This window comes from Mastigoproctus giganteus, chromosome 6 (assembly GCF_048544385.1).
Source record: "Mastigoproctus giganteus isolate SK-2022 chromosome 6, ASM4854438v1, whole genome shotgun sequence".
NCBI classification, from domain to species: Eukaryota; Metazoa; Arthropoda; class Arachnida; order Uropygi; family Thelyphonidae; genus Mastigoproctus; species Mastigoproctus giganteus.
The window spans coordinates 63579691-63594511 of NC_143580.1; the positions used below are offsets into that span (position 1 = coordinate 63579691).

Here is a 14821-nt window from a genome sequence, read left to right on the forward strand (position 1 = left end):
CTCACATTATTAATTGGTGTGGAAGGGATACAGAACCTGGCCTGTAGTCATTAGAAATCTGTTCTGTAGAATGATGGGTCAAGTTGCATGTTCTTTTAGTCTGACAGATGTTCAGAGAATACATTACTACCCAAGTGCATTTTCCTGACTGCAGAGTTGGAAGGTGTCTTGGTCTTGTTGTGATTCATGTGGTATGGACTAGGTTCACAGGATACAGCATTCATGGTTGCTGTATGCAAAACCATGAATGCTGTATCCTGTATTGAAATTCTAGACAATTTTATGTGCATTGCATTGGATAAACTTTATGTTAGTGGCCCTTACACCTACCAGCAACATTCCACGTGCCTTGCTATGGCACGAGGAAATGTGATTTGAAGAGAATACCTTGACATTACAATGGCCTGCACAGATCTCAGTCCCCAACCTAATTGGATGTCTTTAGAAGAATTGGAATGCAGAATTAGGGGATGCCAAGATGGTCCTCTTTGTTGATAGAATTCATAAATGCTTTGTGGGGAAGGTGGGAATACAATGCTGCTAGCTTTCTACAAAGAATTGATAGAAACTCTTCCACAATCCATTGTAGCTCTCATTACAAGTAAAGATAGCTTAACATGGTAAAAATAAATGTTCTGTTTGTAATTATTAGTGTCATGAATTTTGGTAGGGTGGTATGTATATCCACCCAAAATTTTATTATGATTGTCAAATGAAAACATCATTTCAGTTGTCTAAATTTAACTTATGCATCATCATGAGTGTAAATTTAGGGATTGGTACTAATGCTTCTGCTGAAGAACAGGGTACATTGGTTGTCCTGTATGTGTGGGGTAACTGATACACATCAGCAGAGACAATATAGCATTCACAATGATTGGTACATCTGGGCTAGTGCAGTACAGTGTTATTCAGTTTTTTATAACAGAGGGTGTTTCATCAGCAGAAATTCATTGCTGATTTATTTATTTTGTATGATGTGAGCAATACACGAAGGAACCAGTTTTTTCCTGCTTCCTTCGTGTATCGTGGCCGTGAAATCCAACTGTAACCGGAGGTGCAGTGCCATTGTGATATCCAAGCCCGAGCCGGGATTCGAACCCATCGACCTTTGGGTTGCCAGGCAGGCACTTAACCCTCCTGGCTAGCCCGGTCAGCTTCATTGCTGATGATGTGGTTGCATGGAGCTTAATAAATCAATCATGGGGGGTGTCTACACTAGTGGTTAAAAAAAGATAAATGCCTGTCAAATTATCAGTGCAACATATGAGACTGTAGTTTGCATGCCAGTCATGAGTATGAAATATTTATGATTCACAGTTTAAAAAGGTGACTGCCATGTAAGTTATTTTAAATATCTATTGCATTATCATTTCCATTCCATTATCATTTGTTGGGAATAGATGTTGAATCAGTAAAAATTATTTTATTATGATTATTATATTTAAATACTTATTAGCCTGAAACATTATCCATATAATATATCTTACTTGTAAAACCAATTGTATGGACATAAGAAATTATAAGGGTTTCAGTCCAACATTGTCAACAATTATATTATTTCCTGCAGTCAGTTTGACCTCTAATCAAATTGAAAAAAAAAAAAAAAAAAAAAAAGTACCACATAATAACATGTGCAATAACATAAAATTTTAATGTAATGTCTAAACAAAATGTCAAAAGCAAGACAATTTGGCTTTCCAGTTTCATCATTTTTTGGGACAGTGGACACGTCATTCAAAAACAGGACATCTGGTTGCCCTACCATACTCCATTACCCATGCAGTATAAGGACAGTCTGCTTGAAGTCAATTCTTTACGTGTCTCAACAATGAACAGAAGTGTTTGCAAGTGGGACTGTATGTGCAGCACCTAGTGAAGAGGAAGGAAATGGCTTCTTGGATCATATAGTGACTGTGCATGAGACATAGTACAGGCACTATGAACCAGAGACAAGTGATACACAATGCATTAGAGACATCAGTTATTTTGAAAAAATTAAACTTTTTAAAGAACTAGGAAGGTTATGTTCACACTGTTCCTTGCTTGAACTCTTTGACTCATGCCATTTCTTGAGTAGAGGTGAAGCAGTAAAATCAAAAAAAGCTGCATGCTAATTCTCAGAGTTGATCTGCATGATGCCACTGAAAAAAAGAGATCCGGCTATTTGACTGATGGTGCAAAGTGTTTCAACACACCATGGAAACGCTCTAGAAATGGTACTGGGCATCCTCCATACATCCTGGTCTTTGTTGTCTTGTGATTTTCATATTTTTGGAAGACTTAAAAGTGATATGGCAAGAAATTAGTATTAGTAAAGCCAAAAATAGATATATAAATAAAATAATAATTAAAATAAAACACTATTTTCATACCATTCCCGTAAAGGTAATCATTCCAGTTCAGTTTTAAACTTAATCAGATTCCCTGCTCCCACCACACTGGGAAGAAACTTATTCCAGTGTTCAACAACCCACAGTCCATATGTGAGATCCATTCTTCTGTTATTACCTGAGATTTTATATTTGTGTCCCCTGGTTTGCGACTCACCCAAGGAAGAGCAAATCTTCCTTATTCAGTTTGCTCGCTCCATTCAGTGCCTTGTACACTTAAGTTAGATCTCTGATGGGATGTGTAATTTGCAAAACTTTTGAGTCCACACCTTCTAAGTTGTTTTTCATATGTGCATCACTCTTAACTTGTCACTAATCTGGTCTTCCTTCTCTGAACCCTCTCCATTTCTTGAGTAGAGGTGAAGCAGTAAAATCAAAAAAAGCTGCATGCTAATTCTCAGAGTTGATCTGCATGATGCCACTGAAAAAAAGAAATCCGGCTATTTGACTGATGTTGCAAAGTGTTTCAACACACCATGGAAACTCTCTCTGCCTCCTATTTATTTTTATTTTTTTGGTGTATTTGCCAGACCCAAATACAATATTCTGAATGTGCTAAACATTGCTTTGTAAAGAGGGATTGGCAAGGTGATCTGAGGTGTATAAAGCCTTGAATGGTTTGAGCATGCTCAATGCTGATGCTGATGGGATTCTTCCTCTTGCTCAGAATAATCACCTGAGAGGGCATAAATTCAAATTGAGGAAAGACAGATGTAGGATAGATGTGAGGAAATTTGCCTTTAGCCAGCAGGTAGTTGGTTGGTGGAACAGACTTCCATCCCTTGTTGTGGAAGTTGATAGCCTAAATAAATTTAAGGCTCAGCTAGACAGGTATTTCGAAAGAATGGAGGGGTGAAATGGGAGTGGTTTTTTTTTTTTTTTGGCTGATGCTGCATAAGCTTGCTTTCTTGCATCATATGCTTCTATTAATGCTAATGATGTCCTTCTCCCTACTAGCGAGGTCTTATAAATCATAGACAGGACCCTATGTGCCTTCCTAGCCACTTTATGCTGCATGTAAAATTTCATATCAGATTGAATGGCGCCTCAGATGGGCAGGAGCAGCAGTGCATAGCACACACACTTCTTGATTAGACCAGGGTTCGAGCCCATGACCACCAAATACAGAGGATGCGGAAAGGTCAGGGAATGACCGCCGCATATCCCCGGAGAAATATGGCTTTAATTGCTAATGCTCCTAAAAACCAAACAAACAACAACATATCAGATTGAATCATAACACTTAAGTCTTTTTAATCATGAACCAATTTTAGTTCCTCTCCCCCTGGCTTAAACATGACTCCAGGATTTCTGTTCGTCAAACAATAACTTATAAATGATATTGATAAAGGCATCTGCTAAACTTTAGTTGCTGTTTTTCTGACCATATATGCAATTGATCCAACTCCTTTTGAAGCAACGTGTCTTGGCTTGGATTGTTAACCACCCTCCCACCTTAAAATCATCAGCCAACTTTGATGGCTTATCTGGGATACCCTCATCAATATCATTTATGAAAATTAGAAATAGGACAGGGCCCAACACCAATCTTTGAGAGATCCCACTTGTTATACTGATCCACCCTGAAGACTAACTATTTCTGACAACCCTCTGTCTCCTATCTTTTAGTCAGCTTGCAATCCAGCAGGATCATACCAGTAACTCTAACATCTTCCAGTTTATATAACATCCTTTCTTGAGGGACACTGTTAGAAGCTTTTCTAAAGTTAAGATATATAATGATACTATCGTTACTTGCATCTAACTGCTTAATGACTATATCAGAGTAATTTACTAAATTGGTCAGGCATGACCTCTTTTTAATGATCCCATACTGGGTTATGGTCAAGATATTCTTGTTGAGATGGTATGAAATCGCATCCTTAAATACAGACTCAGATTATCCCTACCACAGAGTCAGTCTCATTGGCCTATAGTTACCTACTTCTTTAGCACTTCCCTTATGGATTGGGAAGACACCAGCACTTCTCCAGTCCAAGGGAATCTTCACAGAGTCCAGTGATGCTCTCATTAACATTTCTGACTGTTTGATATACTCACTCTCATGAAGCCTTTTTTTTTTTACAACTGAATATACAAAGTGTAGCTATTAAATAACAAGACTGCACACACACAGCCATTACACACCAAATGCCACCTGTGAAACAAAGGCACAACTGTTGACCTTGAACCATTCCCTAGTTATGTTCCAACATGTTCATTCGCTCTGCAGTGAGACAGGTTTTCATTACCTTGTGTTTTTGCAGTTTGCCGGAAAAAACGATAGACAAAAGAATTGAACAGCGAATCAACCTCGAATTTTTAACAAAACTAAAGAAAACACCAACTGAAAGTTATGAGTTATGTCAAGTTTATGGGAATGATATCAAGAGCTTGTATTTTTATTATTAGCTATATGGTGCAAGGAAGCCTGAGGCTTATGCTGCACCAGCCAAAAAAAAATTCCCGAGAGAGAGAGAGAGAGAGAGAGAGAGAGAGAGAGAGAGAGAGAGAGAGAGAGAGAGAGAGAGAGAGAGAGAGAGAAGTAGAAGGGAATTGCCAAGAAAGAGAAGAATGATGATATCCAGCTCAGGACCCTGGGTGTGCCAAGCCCATACTCACTAGATGTGAACCCCTGGGGTTATTTTTTGAATGGCATGAAAGATTTTTAGAATGAAGAGAGAGAATGTGGAAGACATTGGATGACCAGGCCATCTGATATCCATGAAAACTAATGAAAATGTGGACCATAAGGACATTGATTAGAAGTAATTATCATTTAAGCATTAGAATGGTTGCATCAGAACTCAATATGGACAAACAGTTAGACAAATTTGAACTGAAAATTTAGACATGAGAAAAGTATGCGCCAAAATTTTTGAATGAATATCAAACAACTGAGAAGACACCAAGTTTGTGAAGATGTCTTGAAAAAAAAATTGAATATCCAGACTTTCTGTGTACTGTAATTACTTGTGATGGAAGTTGGCTATTCCAGTATGACTCAGAAACTAAAAGACAGTCAATGCAGTGGAAGGCAAAACAATCTCCCCCAGACCAAAAAAAAGCAAGAATGTAAAAATCAAAATGAAGGCTTCTTGTTTTCTTCGATATTAAAGGACTTATTATGGCTAAATACGTTCCATCAAATCGAACTGCCAATCAAACATACTACATTGAAGTTCTGACAATTCTGTGTGATAAAACTCAAAGGAAGAGACCTGAATTATGGAAGGATGGTTGGATGCTCCAGCACACGATGTGCTCTTTGTTTGCCAGTTTCTGGCCAAAACACAAATCCCTGTGTCTGAACATGCACCCTGCTTGCCAGACCTAGCTCCTTGTGACTCTTTTCTCTTTCCTAAACTGAAAAGTGAACTTAACGGGACCCATTTTCAGTCCATTTAAGACATTCAGAAAAAAAAGTGTTAAAAAGTGCTTACAGAAATGTTTCTGTGCTTGGAAGAAACATATGGAACAGTGTGTGCAAGCCCAAGGCAATTATTTTTAAGGGGGATAACTTGTAAGTTATGAAATTATTTCATTATATTTATTTTATTGCAATGGTCTGATTATTTAATAGCCTCACATATCATCATCTCCCAGAGCCTTGCCCTCCTTTAATCTCAGTACCTTTTATAACAAATATTTCTCTGAGATTGTTATATAATTTATTTTCAGCAGTCTCATTGACACCTTAATATTCCATAGAATTTTGAGCTTGCTTTTGACTGTAAATATTGATGATTAATATCTGTTCAACCCGGCTGTTATTTCTGCTGGTCGTTCTATGGACCTTCCACTGCAATCCTTTAAGGAACCTATTGGTTTCTTCTTTCTGATGTTCACTTATGAGAAAAATCATTATCCTTGTTCTTACACTGGTGTGCAAAACTTAAGGATCAGTCAGGTTTTCACCTGTAGCTTCTCACAGGAGTGGCCTGGATATGGGAAAAGCATACCAAAGGAACCTCGTGAGGTACAGAAATGATGAAGGAAACAAGAACACAACAATGGAAACAAAACGGTACAGAGGGACTTGATTCAAAAATGGCAACATAGCACTGGCTGCCATGATACAGATGCATCACTGCCAAAGATGGAACAAAGGGAAGAGGTGGTCCTCAGTAGAGATATGGCCACCCTAATGTCAATGCAGGCTTTGCACCACCTGTCCACACATAGAACAATGTTGTTGATAAGTTCTTGTGGTAACATCGTCTATTCCTCTGTCAGCGCCATCTTCAGCTGGTGAACATTTTTTGGTGGGTGTGGATGTGCTGTTAGGCATCTCCCCAGTGTGTCCCATATGTGTTTGATGGGATTTAGATTGGGGGAAACGGGCAGGCCAATCCATACTAACAATGTCCTCACTTACCAAAAGCATATCAACAGCTGCAGTGCGATGGGGTGTGGCGTTATCATCCATAAACATGAACTCGGAGTAAAGTAAAGAGTACATTACGAACTCTCATCAGTAAAGAGTACATTACCCCATTGCACTGCTGTCCAGTCCTTGTATTCGATGTACCACTGTAAAAGGTGTCTCCGATGGGCAGGTTTTAAAGGGCACAGTGTACTGGCCGTTGGGAAAACAGTCCACCTTTGTAGAGTCGCCTGGCCACAGTAAACCATGCTATTCTGTGCAGCTGGTTTGCAATGGATCCCACTGTCTGGTGTCAGTCCCTCTTGGCCTGTAGGAGTATATAGCGGCCATCATTGGGCGTTGTTTTTTGTGGACGACCACCACTGGTCCTTTGAACAGATGTACCTGTCGTTCTGAAGGCCGACCATGCACGTGAGACGATGCTATTGGCGATACTGAACTCTACAGCCACACTCCTTGCACTTCGACCTTGCTCGAGCTTCCCAATTATTCGACACTGGGTAAAGTGTCGAATAATTGTTGTCTACTGGCCATTTCGCTGTCTGTAGCACTGTATGAAACCAATAAAATGTCTGTAACAATTGTGCTCACCATTCGGTAATTTGCAGATAACTGCTGCTGTTTTCTGCTTATGTGAGCACAATTCAAATTTTTGCATGTGCACCAGCTTTCTACTGAACAGCCACAGTTATGCAAATCACCACAGGCTGTTTCAGTTGATTTTGTGGTGTTAATCTTTAGAAATAGTGTTGGTCCTTAAGTTTTGGCCACCGGTGTAGCTCTCTTTGCTCTTTTAGCTCTCATAATAAGCTTTTACCTGTCTTACCCCTTCAGTGGCTTTGTTACATATTCTCTTATGATGCTTATACAAATCAGAATCAGATAATTGTCTCTAACTGTCCCATGCTTGTTGCTTTTGCCCAGTTAGACTTTTGTCTTCACTTGTAATCTATTTTGGCAACTTGCATTTATTGAATTTGAACCTCCGATATGAATATGTTTGTGGCTTTGAGAATAAATCTCTTGAATGTTTCCCCATGGCATATTCTTGTCTGCTATCATACGGTAGTCACTCTAGTTAACTGAGCCCAAATAATGTATTGTCTTATTCTGTTATAGGCCTTACTTACTCTTGTAATTCAATCTCTTGCCTTTACCTTTGACTACATAGCTTTCTTTAGATGTTTAGATTTCTGTAGGCATTTCATGTTTTTTAAATTTTTTTGAATTCATGTTGATTGTTTCACATATATCATACATTATTTATTTCATGCCATTATAATTATGTCAGCTTTGTATCCTTTTCTCTGAATACAGTAGTGATATTATGAAACTTTCAACAGCAACTTTCTAAAAGCCTGCCATTTTCAAAAAAATTCTAAGAACATTTTAAATTCCTTTTGTTGTCATGAATCTAAAGTAGAATTTATATCATGCAATTTAGATTCACCCGGAATATTGTAATATAATTTGATTCCTTTAATTCATGGCAGTTAATGGAATCAAACTATTGATCTGATTTTGACCAAAGTTGATGATAATGTTAAGAAGGCTTATAGGAATAAATTATTCAATATTAAAAGAGATATATAATTTCAACTTGTTCAAAAGCAGTAATTTCAGTGTTGTTTGTGAACAAACTCTAGTATAAATTACTGCTTTTTTTACATAAAATAAAAAGAAAAATTTTTGAAAGTTTTTGTTCAAACTTATTCTATTCTAGATTAATGCTGAGGAGAAGACAGATTGCTCTGTTTGCCGAAACTTAGAGGTATCATATTCAGTGCTGATGAGAATGAAAAATATCTAGGGGTAATTGTACATCTGACATGTTCTCTGTGCAGTGCAGAAAGGCTTAAGTGCTAGGACACACTTGGGGTTATCCCAGCTGTATACAGGAATTTTCCGAGTGGGGACAAAGCCGAGATTAGTAAGGCAAAATGATGCAAGGAAGTGGACAAGGAAGTTTCTGCATTAGAAGTCCACTTCCTTGTGGATTGCCAAAAAAAAAAAAAAAAAAAGTAATTAAAAAAATAAAATAGCAAAACAACACAGAATGTGTACTGTTCCTTTCCTAGTTTACACCCATTTGTGTCCCACAAAATGGTACTCTTACCAAGAAAACTTGCATTCTGTGAATTGTAGGATTTGGAAACTACACATCAGCGAGTAGACCTGATTTGAAGTATTTAAGCCTTTAATTGGGTTGAGTAAATGCTGTTGGCATCCTTACTTCATCTTAAATGACATACATATAAGGGGACATAAATTTAAATCGGAATTTAAATAATTGAATATATGGTTGTAGAATAGATAAGTATAAATTGCCATCAGCTAGGGAGTAATTGATTGTTGGAACCAATTTGCACCTGATCTTGTGATAGCAGGTAGTTTGAATGTAGACTACCTGCTATCACAAATAAATGTAAACAAAATGAATGTAAACAAAAAGAAATGTAAACAAAAATTGGACAAATTATTAGAAGGTATGGGAAACAAATTGGCTAAAATTTTTTTTTTTTTTTTTGGTAAATGCTGTATCAGCTTGCTACTTTACATCATTTTCATGCTGCTCATGTGATATGTAATTGCATGACTTGAATGTATGCATTTTAATCATAAAATTGGTTTGAATTCATTAAACCTTCCCATTGAAATGCAGATTGAGTCAAGTCTTAAATACAAAGTTTATAATCAAAAGCAATAATTTCTTCTTGACTACTTCACTGGGTATGACTAGTAATGTGCAAAATATACTTCATATTATCTTAAAAGTTGGAAACAGAAAATTTGAAACAAAAAAAAAAAAAAATTAGCTATATAATATTGGTGTAGATACACCATAAATTTAACTATGTATGTAGTGTAAAGGCATTGCTTTTAATTGTATCTCATATTGTGGCTATCTTCACAACGAGATACCATGTATTGCACTACTTTGAATAAGTAATGCTTTTCTTGTAGAGAAGACAACTTATTTATTCTCAGTATATACTGAGAATAAATAACAGTAGTTCCCTGAGAATAAATAACAGTAGTTCCCCTCACCAATCTTGTTGCCCTTCTCTGTATATGCTCAAGCAACTCTACATTGTTCCTAAAATGAGGCCTCCAGACCTGTATGCAGTACTCAAAATGTGTCTTGACCATTGCCTTATACAAAGGGATAATCACCTCCTTTTCCCTATTAGCAAAATTCCTTTATATCATTTATTATCTGCAAATTCTTTATACACGAATAATCACTGCTGATAACCAGGTCAAGGGTATTACCCTCTCTGGTTCCCTCTCAAACATGTTGTTGCGGAAAACAATCATCCAGTAAATCCACAAAAGTCTTGCTAGTGGGCGAGTGACCAACCCACAACTTCTAGTCAATATCTGGGAAGTTAAAATCCTCCATTATAACACAATCTGATTTGCTTGCCCATTCTATTTCATTATCATTTGTTCACCTTTTGGCATCTCTCATATTGTGGAACCACTTCGCAACTGTGGTGGCATGTTTGCATTATCACGGTACCTGCCCACCCACCAATGATAGGCCAACAGCTTTGAAATGGTGCCATATGGCTGGTGGTATCCACTGAGAATAAATAATATTAAAGAGGCCTGACGTAGTCCAGTGGTCAGGAGCGAGAGTGCATAGCACGCATTCCTTGAGTAGACCGGGGTTCAAGCCCATGACTACTAAATACAATAAATATTTGTATTGGTGATTTATTGTAAACTCTACTGACTTGGTTGTCCTGCCGGAGTATAAACAGAAAATTTATTTTTTAATATTCTTTATTAGAGAAGCATTACTGGAAATAGTGCAATACCAGGTATCTTGTGGTGAAGGTTTTTAATTTTATCTCAACAATATGAGATAAAATTAAAAACGATGCCTTTACACTACGTATGTAGTTTAACTTATAGGTAAATTATGGTGTATCTACACCGATATTATATAGTTATTTAAACCCATATGTTATTATTCCCCATGCATTTCATCTTTAAAATATATTATCATTTGTTCACCATTTGGCATGTCTCATATTGTGGAACCACTTCCCAACTGTGTAATGAAATGTTTGCATTATCAGGGTACCTGCCCACCCACCTATGATAGGCCAGCTTTGAAACGGTGGTGTTGTTGGTGGTGGTATCCACTGGGAATAAACAACAGTAGTCTTCTATACTAGAGAAGCATTACTTATTTGAAGTAGTGCAATACCTAGTATCTTATTGTGAAGGTGGCCACAATATGAGATAGAATTAAAAATGATGCCTTTACACTCCGTACGTAGTTTAATTTATGTTTAAACTATGGTGTATCTACACCGATATTATATAGTTATTTAAACCCATGTGCTATTATGCCCTGTGCATTTTGTCTTTAAGATAAAATTAAATATGAAGCTAGTGCTAGTCCTGTTGATTATGATATGTTAATGTTTAAAAATAATGCTGGATGCACAAGTCTGATTTCTGCATACTTGTAGTAAAATTTGGCCAGCTATTTAACTTTGACAAATGCTAAGTACTGCATATGGGTAGAAGTAACCACAGAGAAACGTACCAACTGTGTGGTACTACACTTATTTTATATTTGCTATATTTTGGTTTTTTATTAATTGAAATAGCAAATTAACTTTATTTTTATTATTTTTTTTAATTTATTTAAATAAGTTTGTATAATTTTTATTTTTTAGTTTTGCTTTGCTTTTATTATTATTATTTTGTATCCTAAATCCTGAGATAAAGATTTAGGTTAAGTTTTGTAATTTTCACATTTTGTAATTTGTAAATATTTAATTTCCAGGTGCTGCCTTCATAAAGTTTTCTATTGTTACCAAAGAACTAACGGCATTAATGAAAACACTCGTAAGGTTTTGTTTTGCTAATATTGTTAAAAATTTTATTATTACGTAAGCCCATTGTTATATCTTACTTCGTTTCCTTGCAACTGCATTGTTATTATGATTGCTTATATAAAAATATTTCATAAAAATTTTTTGAAATTTTAATAATTTATTAGGTTTATATTTCGAAATATATAACAGCCAAACATATCAATCCTTCCTACTTTGATACTATTTGAAAAATATAAGATATTTAACTGATGCCTTTTTATAGGAAGTTCTTCTGCCTGACACTCACATCAAATTAATACAATATATGAAACAACATTTATGACACGATATTATGATTTAAAATTGTTAATATATACGGGTTTCTTAAAAATAATCCCGTATTCAATTTCCATAATCTGCTCACTGCCAAAGGGAAGAACAAAGCGAAGTCAATGTACATCAACCCACCCAAACTAAACTATCCAGCAATAATGGACAGGAAACTGAAGACAGTTGTCAAATTTACTAAAATATTTTAGACTAAACTTCTTAATAAGGGATAGAGTTATTTCGGGATGGTCCGTGCTCACAAGAAGTAAAGTGACACTTAACAATCTCCACTCTCTTTTATACTAATAATAAAATTCAATTTAGTGTACCGCGATGAGATTATTTTTATTAACCAATGTAAATAATGTTATTTACACATGCACGTAAAGGTCCACAAATCCGAAATCGTGTATGGTCTACGTACATTTATAGCTTTAGGATTTAACTTCATTTCAAGTGTTTCGGCTATTAGGAGTTTTGTATATTCATATTGTGTATTAATTATTTTTGCCTCTTTAAAAAGAAACATATGGTTCTCGTGGATGGCATGAAAGGAAAGTTCAGATGCAACTGTTCTTTTTGCCCTTACGGATACCTGGTGTTGTTGCAGTCACATTGAAAGATAATTTTGGGTAGAACCAATATAAAAAGAGTTACATTCCCCACATGCAATGTTATAGACTGTTGGTACATTCCGTATTAACAACTGTAGTATTCTTCCTCCTCCTCAATACTGTGTTTAGTTTTTAAAAATAGTTATGAATTGTTTATACCATTGTTGTACATAAGGAACTTTAATAAAATATTTTTGTGTAATGTTTTTATTATTAAGTGAAACCGATTCTAATTTTTGTTCGCCTGTCGTTGAATATGCTCTATTGTACCTAATGTATATCCCCTGTTCAAAAGTCTTGTAGAGAGTTCCTTAAGTTCATTATTAAGAGATTCCTGTGTAGAACTATATTTATAAGCATTATAGAATTGGTTAAAAATGACACTTCTTTTATAATCTCCCCCTGCAAAGATTTTGAATTAATGTTTTTTTTTTTATTGTGCTTTATCAAGGGTAGAATTAAACATCTAAAGAAATCTTATTTTTACCAGATTGTACCATAAAACAAAACAAATTTTATTAATTCTCTGTCAGGACACATCTACAGTGCTCCAGTTTAGGAAAAAAAAAATGCATTAACTGATTTTCATAACATTAGAAAACAAGCTCTACTCCTGCTTTGCTGTTTTTCTAAATTTTGCTGTTTTGCTGAATGTAAGCAAAACATTAGTAGGAATGACTCATAATTATGAGTCATCTGTTATGAGAACGTTTATAACACATGTTTGTTTATATTAGCCCTCAGTAGTCATCTGTGTGCATTTGAGTCTTTTATGTGTTTTATTTTTATATATATATATTTTTTTGTATAAAGTTGTTTCCTGATAAACAGTCTGGTGAAATGATATCACCATAGCTGTTTGAATTCATTGGACAATGTTTTATGTTTTTATTCAAATCAGCATTAGACTATAACAAAATCACTTGAAACATATGCTTTACAATGCTGACTCTCTTTAAAAATTACAGCTGTGAATTATAGGCTCCGAAAAAGTGATGTGTTTGCCTTTTTATTTACCTAATTGTTATTTTATATTGTACTTTATACGTAGTCTTATAGTTATGCTGGTTATTTTTATTTTTAATTTAGATAAAGAGTTTTTGTAGATTACTACTTAATATTCGTAAAACCGTTATTTCGTTCGAATCTTGCAGCCATTGTTTTTGTATAGAGTAGTAGGGAATTCAAATTTTTAATTGTGGTAACTACGTAGCTCTAACGTATAATTATGTAGCATAATACGCATCACTGCATTTAGGATTCTATTAGATAGCAAAGTATTGACAATTAATTAATTAAATTTATTGATCTAGTTAATTTAAAATATCATGCCCCAGACTAGAGCAGCAAAGCAACGGACACAAAGTGGCAGGAGTGCTGTGACTCAGGGGAGAACTGAGCGGGGCGATTCTCCAATGCATCACAGAACTAAAAAAATGTTCAACTTGTGAAATGTTTGCTGAACTCTCTGGAACAGAACATGATCTAGCCAAGGAGGATGTCTTTGTGTCTGCCAGGTGCAGAGAGTGTCTAGAAATTAGGCATCAACTCAGCATTCTACTGGGCATCTATGAGAGCTTGAGATGTAGGGTAGATGCCCTCGAAGAAATTAATATGAGGGGCCCATCAAGCTCTCAGCTGCCCAACTCAACGCCAGAGCTCACTCCTGGGCATCAGTCAACACAGCGGCAATCTCCAAGGCAGAATGCCCTGGTCCCAAAGGAACTAGTTATTGTTGGTGACTCTATTGTCGGTGAGACGGGGAATATATTCTGTAAAAAGGATAGATGGAACAGAACCAGGGTATGTCTGCCAGGGGCAAAAGTTGATGACGTTGTAAAGCATATATCATCTTTTAAGGGCACAAAAAGTGATATTGTTGTACATGTTGGCACCAATGACATTAAGAGTAGGAGATGTGCAGATTTACTTAACAAGTATAGGTCAGTGTTGCAAAAAAGTCGTGAGTCAGGGTTAAATTTGAAAGTGTCTGCAATTCTGCCCAGACACGACATGATGAGAGCCTTGTCAATCAATTCGGCCCTGAAGGGAATGTGCAAGGCTCAAGGGGTAGAATATTTTTCATCGTGGTCTGTGCTTGTTAACAGGAGAGACTGCTTCTACAGGGATGGGATACAATTAAATAGAAAGGGTGTAAGAATGTTTGCTGATGCTATCAAGGCCATGTTAGTTGGGTCGGAAAACTACGAGCTTGCGAGAATTCACAAACTAAAAGGTTAAAAGTAGCTGCAGGCAGAG

The 14821-nt window shown here is 36.1% G+C and overlaps 1 protein-coding gene across 3 annotated transcripts in view; it reads left to right on the forward strand.

The window, feature by feature from the left end:
* The window catches only part of Asap (ArfGAP domain of ASAP), a 673774-nt gene that overhangs the window by 49201 nt on the left and 609752 nt on the right, over positions 1-14821 (forward strand). For all 3 annotated transcript variants that reach the window (XM_090375988.1, XM_090375990.1, XM_090375989.1), the window contains exon 4: positions 11588-11649. In XM_090375988.1, the coding sequence (XP_090232114.1) occupies positions 11588-11649 (62 nt within the window). The remainder of the gene's footprint in view (positions 1-11587; positions 11650-14821) is intronic.